Source organism: Vigna radiata, chromosome 8 (genome assembly GCF_000741045.1).
Source record: "Vigna radiata var. radiata cultivar VC1973A chromosome 8, Vradiata_ver6, whole genome shotgun sequence".
Taxonomy (NCBI): Eukaryota; Viridiplantae; Streptophyta; class Magnoliopsida; order Fabales; family Fabaceae; genus Vigna; species Vigna radiata.
In genome coordinates, this window is record NC_028358.1 from 8,624,164 (window position 1) to 8,630,659 (window position 6,496).

Genomic DNA, 6,496 nt, shown 5'->3' on the forward strand with positions numbered 1-6,496 from the left:
ATAATTTTTTCTAGAATCTAATATAATCTAACAATCTAATCACCTAAGAAAAAACATTAACAAATTTATCAAACTTGAGAAAACTCTCATTCTCAAGAGAGTTTTATGTCTCTGTATTACTATTTTATATATTTTATATATGTCTGTTTTGCATTATCATTATTTGTAATATTTGATTTAGTAGTTTTATATTATTAAATGAGATATTACAATACAAATTTTAAAAATATCATGGATTTTGATATAAATAATTTTTTTAAAATATTATTATAAAATGGGTATTTGAATCTTGGTATTAGTTATACTTATTTGTTACTATTTTTTTTAATGGAAGAGTATAAATAAATATATTAAATTAAGTGTATATGTGCCAAAATAACTTTTTCCTAGTAAAATTATTCTTATATACTGTTTATTTTTTATTTTTGAAAAGTGATAACATAATATATTCTAAAGTTATCTACTGATGCTAAAGGGTAAGGTTTTGAGGAAATTGTGGAAATAATATATATTTCTAATTTTACTATAACTTTCACCACTATTTTAAATTTAATAATAATTATTCATAAGATAAAATCCTGCAAATTGATTCAACTTATTAGATTTTATAAACAAATTAATCAAGGCATCTTAATGGGTGGTGAAGAAGTGAAAAGAAAAATGTTTAGCTTAAATCTTTTTAAGCCCAGATAAACAAATTGGGCCCACTGAGCCCATTATGAAACTCCACCTCACTATCCCAATTTCCAACCTTTCCCCTTCTGTTATGACTTGGAGTACAGCCTGGTTTGAATTTCGCTTGCAACACCGAACTACCCCCACTTGAAATTACAAATATACCCCTACTAGTTCCTCCATAACCCATTGTCAGCAACGGTCACGAGGACATAACAGTAATTCCATCCCTCACATCAAAACTACCACCGCTAACCGTAGCAAACCACCACCGGAACGAAACCAAATTCCTCTCTGCTTTCTCTCTGTCTGTCTCTGAACGAGATCCGATCAACCCTAACCCTGATTCCCAATTACTGATTCCTCTGATTTCGCCGTAGCGACGATGGGCGATTTCAATCTCGCCCTGGTGATCGTGGCGGTGGTGGTCTGCGTGATCGTGTTCCTCGTCAACGTGTACCTCTTGGTTAACTACCAGCATCCTGACGATGCCAACCAGGCCTACTTCCCCAAATTCGTCGTCGTTTTGGGCCTCTCTATCGCCGCCATCTCCATCCTCATGCTCCCCGCCGACGTGGCTAACCGCCATGCCTGCCGCCACGCGATCTACAACGGGGCGTGCAACCTCACGCTCCCCATGAAGGACCTCTGGCTCGCCGTTTACATTGTCGACGCCATCCTCGTCTTCTTCGTCATCCCATTCGCCATGTTCTACTACGAGGGCGACCTTGACAAGTACTTCTTTTTTTGTTTTTTCTTTGTTCGGTTTTAAATTTGAATTGTTGTTAAGTGTTTCATGGATTTGAATGAAATGTTGTGTTGGGTGTGTTTTGCTTTGTGTGCAGGACTATGGGGAAGAGGATTAAGAGTGCGTTAATGTGGATGGTCACCACGGCTATAGTGTGCGCCCTCGTTCTGGGGATTTTATACGGTATGAATGATTAATGTGATGATGCTGTAAACACTTTGAGTCGCATTATGTTACGTGACTTAGCCTCTTTTTACTTAGTCGTGTAACTTAGGACTGAATAGTGCTTTGCGTTTTAGTTGGATGTGTTTTGCCCAGGACTAAGAATATTAGAAATGGGATTGGGGAATTGCGTGTATAAGGGTTATGGGTTGGGTTTTTTTTATGGATGTGGTTGTGCGGTTTCTTCAAATGAAAATGAAAGGAGAATTTCGTGTAATTGTGCATGTGGGGAGAAAGAGTGGGACGTATCACATTTGAGGGGGTTTCAGGTTGCTCCTTTTAGTGATGACAGTCTAGAGGCCTTTCAGAGGTTTTTGTTAATCAAACAGTTTTGGTTGCTGTCTTTCTTGGCGTTAGATGACAGGCGGGGAGGACTCTTTGACAATTAAACTGGTTTCATTTCCGTGACAATGTTCTCCATTTGGTGTAGGACTAAGGAACGAAAATCATTCTACACAAAATAAACAATTGAAATGTTTAAAATTATATTTATAGGTGTAAAAAGTATTGCATAATTCATAATCTTCCTTAAAGAGTTAAGTTCATGATTAAGAATTTGCTCATTGTTGTTTCAAGAAGGATAGTCATCTTTATTTGTCATTTCAAATTCAATTTAATAAAGATATACTACAAAAACCCATCTTAAATCTTGAGTTAATGTTTTAAATTTGATGTGGTTTAATATGAGATTTAAACTGTTTGCTTATGCTTCTCTTCCATGATTGATCTATTAGGGCTGGTTGGTAAGGTGGACTTTACTGTCAGGCATCTCTCTTCATCCACAACTGCATTTCCTAGCACATGGACATTCAATAGTAATGAACAATGTATTGGAAATGGTGTCCATCAGGTCTTTTTCTGTACCAGTTTCTGTTTTTTAGCTGGTTTTGATGTTTTCAGCGGTAATATTTTTTCTGTTGCTCATACTCTGCATTTCCCCCCCACATTGTCTTTAAACCAGTGCTCAGCTTACACTGCCAGTCCTTCGTCAGAGAAAACATGGACCATGCGTAGTACCTTCCCAGAATATGTTGTTGCACTCGCTACTATTGTTGGATCCGTGCTTTTTGCTGTAAGCTCAATCTTCATTAAATTTAACTTTTCTTTTAAAATTCATGCTAAATATTTGGCCTAGATTTTTAGGCTTGTTTGGCCAAATTATTGTATTGAATAAAGGACTACTCTTGTGGTTATAGATTTTTCAGTGTGAGAGTGAATGAATTACAATATGGCATTATTGTATTCTCTTTCGAAATTGAGATTTTCTTAACACCCTAAAAATATAATAAAAGTACTGAACAGAAGAAAGAAACTTTCTCTTAATGGATTTGTGGATTTATTTAAATACGCCTTCTGTAGGTAGTGGTTTTCTTATTCATGATATTTGATCACTGTTCTCTATTCAATCCAGATATTTGGCGGTGTTGGTATTGCATGTCTTCCATTAGGACTTATATTTGCATTTATTCGGCGTCCAAAGGCTGTTATCACTCGCTCACAGTATATCAAGGTGCTGTATATTGTTACTGAATGAAATGTAATTCGTTAGCTTTGTATTTGTTTACCTGATATGCTATACTATATTCATGGTGTTGTTGGTTTGGTTACTGCAGGAAGCTACTGAACTAGGTAAAAAAGCAAAAGAATTAAAGAAAGCAGCTGAGGCTCTCCGTCAAGAAGAAAAGGGTGGTTCAAAGGGTAGAAAGTTTCGTAAAAATGTGAAGGCAGTCGAGAAGGTAAACAAATACTTATAAATATCAGTTTTCTTTACTTTATTCTTTAAGAATTTTTGTGGAGACAATTGTTAGCTTGGGCTTTCCATATGAAATTTGATGCTGGCACCATATACTTTACAGTTGTTGAAGCATTTTGTGAAATTAAAGTGGTTTACTTATAAATATCACATAATTCTGCAGGAGGTGTTTCAATTAGAAGAAGACGTAAAGCTTCTTGAAGAGATGTATCCTCAAGGGGAAAAGGTCCATGATCAAATTTCTATTTATTTATTTTTTTAATTTTCAGGTATAATCAATGTGTAATGTTTTTCCCTCTGACTAAGCCTGCATGAATATAGGCTGAGACAACATGGGCACTAACGATTCTTGGTTATCTGGCAAAACTTGTTTTCGGAATTTTAGGGTAAGCTATGAAGTGTGTGGTTGCAGTATGATCCTTCTGACCTGTTGAACATTTTTAGCAAGTGTTATGTTTCTTATCTATTTGAAAACTGTTAACAGGTTGATTGTTTCCGTGGTGTGGATCATTCATATTATTATCTACCTATTAATTGATCCACCACTTTCTCCTTTCCTGAATCAAGTTTTCATCAAGCTAGATGATGTATGGGGTACGTTGGAAACGTCTGGCTATTTTCTTTCTTTTAGTTATTATTTATGCTAGAATAAATACATTATAAAATTTATTCAGTAATCTAGATGATATATGTAATTTGTTATTTCATCAGGTCTTCTCGGCACTCTTGCATTTGCATTTTTCTGCTTCTACCTTCTCCTTGCTGTGATTACCGGTGCCATGGTGCTTGGACTGAGACTAGTTTTTATTACTATACATCCCATGAAGTAATTTAAGTGCTATAGATTTATATTTCATTCTCCATTTTGGTAGTTTGGCATCCCTATTTGTATCTGACAATATGATCTTATATCTGGTAGGTGGGGAGCAACTCTTATGAACTCTTTTCTATTTAATGTGGGCCTTATTCTTCTTTCTTCCATTAGGTAAGTATAGTCTCTGCTGTACATTCCTAATGGGGTGCTGTGTATTGAACTTAAAGCTTCTAGCTTCTGCCTGAGTGTCATAAAGTTTATGATATGGTTTTTTGTTTTTCGCTTACATAATGTAAGAAGAGTTTCACAAGTAGTGCTGCATGTTTAAGGCACTTGTATGCTGCTGTCATGATCATGGCATGCTGTACACCCTCGCTGAAAGGTGTATTATTTTACCTTGTAGTGTGATCCAGTTCTGCTCCACAGCCTTTGCCTACTATGCTCAAGCAACTGCAGCCCAGGAAATATTTGGCCACACTTTGGAGTCTCTTCGAGGAATTAAATATTTATACAAGTGAGTCAATCTGAATTTCTTCTGCCTCTACTTGCATGCCTTCTCGTGGGGCAAAAATGGTTACTTCTTTCTGCTAACTTACGAATCAAGAGTACACTATGGATTTATTGTTCCAATTTTGACCTATTGTATAGTTTGAATTAAGACAAGAGTTTGTAAACATTGAATATGGCTATAATGTGGTAGTAATACATTTTAGTTGAGTTTGACTGACTGATTATTCCATTACAGGTACAATGTGTTCCAAATTGCGTTTGTTGTTTTAGCTGGATTGACCTTTGTGTATTACGCTGCGTTTGTAAGTTTACCTTTGCAAAGTTAGTTCCAACTGTTTAAACGTTTGTTAATATTTTACTGATACTAAAAGTTTATATAACACGGAAATATCAGGGATGGAGAAGAAAAAAACCTAGTGGCAGGTTCCAATTATCTACATAAGGGAGGGCATGGCACAGCCTCTGAAGAAGCACTTTCTGGAGTGAGCCATCGGAGATTCCTTGCGTCAAACCCTTTAGAATGGTTTTTATATTTGGATGTGTTTTTGGCTAGTTTTGTTTGATGTTGAAATCTATAGAGCAAACTAATCATCATCTGAGTAGAACAATTTGATGCGGTGGAATCGTTAGTTGGGTGCTACAGCTTCAATTTTGGCCATTGCTGCTTCTGTCGCCGTTGTATGTATTATTCTATTGTTTGATTGTCACATTCCACTCATTGTGTAATTAAGCGTATTATTACGTGTGTGTGTGTGTGTGTGAAGAGTACAGGATTCCTACGAAATACTGAGGTAACACAACCCTTGCCAAAGAGAAATTGTACGAGCAGGGTTATTTTTTTTTTTTTTTTAATTTTTTTATGTTCATACATGTTCTTGTACTTCATCCTTTGTATAATAGATTTTCAAGTTCGGCTTTCAGATTGGGTATTTTCGTTTTGAATTGGTTGTTGATTACGTGGCCAGCTAGAAAGTAACTGTGTACTTTTTCTCTTCTCTCTAGTATAGCTATAAGTTATATATTTTAACTACGTTTGTTCAACAAATACAATATTAATTGCATTTAACAAATAGTGTACAGTACTGTAAGAAACACGGTTCCATTCTATTAATAATGAAACTATTTAAATAATTAGAAGAAAATAAATAAGGTAATGTTCCATTGTTTTGTTTATAATGTTGTAAATCACTCAGGAAAGCTTAGATACTTCTAATAAAACTATTAAAAATACTTCTAAAGATCTTTTTGTAAGGGATTCATTAAGTTCAACTAATAATTTTATAAATATTCCTATAAACCTTCATCAGCTCAAAACAAAAACAACAACATCAATCATTATTAATTATTTAATCTAAGGTTTACTTAAATAAATTCAAGTTAATTAAATTAGAACGTATTCACTTGCCTTAAAATCTTTTTCTCTTGAAGAGAAACATCCAAAAGAAAGAGGAGACCTAGAGATACCTATTTGCTTCCAAAATATTGATTAAAAAAACATATTGAAAAACTAGACTAACAGGGAAATCCATTTTTTTTAATATCAAATTATACATGCAATAGAAAACCCCTTCCAGACTAAAATAGAGGAATTAAGATTAGAGGAAGAAGAAAAATATCCTCATGTCAAAATTGTAATAAACTCAGAACAAAAGAAAAATTGTCTCAAAAATCTAGGGAGAAGTTAGAGTCCCTAAGTTTGGAAAGAAGAAATTCTAATGAAATAAAAAAAATTATTTTATATTACATATATATGTTATCTTCAATGTACTTATAT

General features: G+C 34.5%; 1 protein-coding gene across 1 annotated transcript; it reads left to right on the forward strand.

Annotated features, from left to right (window-relative positions):
* The first annotated feature begins 742 nt into the window (after positions 1-742).
* LOC106769653 (LIMR family protein At5g01460) lies at positions 743-5,642 on the forward strand. The gene is made up of 14 exons (XM_014655361.2): positions 743-1,410; positions 1,521-1,606; positions 2,380-2,495; positions 2,607-2,717; positions 3,057-3,155; positions 3,259-3,381; positions 3,562-3,624; positions 3,720-3,784; positions 3,883-3,992; positions 4,110-4,224; positions 4,318-4,383; positions 4,616-4,726; positions 4,958-5,024; positions 5,117-5,642. Exons 1-14 carry the CDS (start codon positions 1,061-1,063, stop codon positions 5,162-5,164), a joined length of 1,530 nt encoding a protein of 509 aa, XP_014510847.1. The 5' UTR covers positions 743-1,060; the 3' UTR covers positions 5,165-5,642.
* Positions 5,643-6,496: the final 854 nt, after the last annotated feature.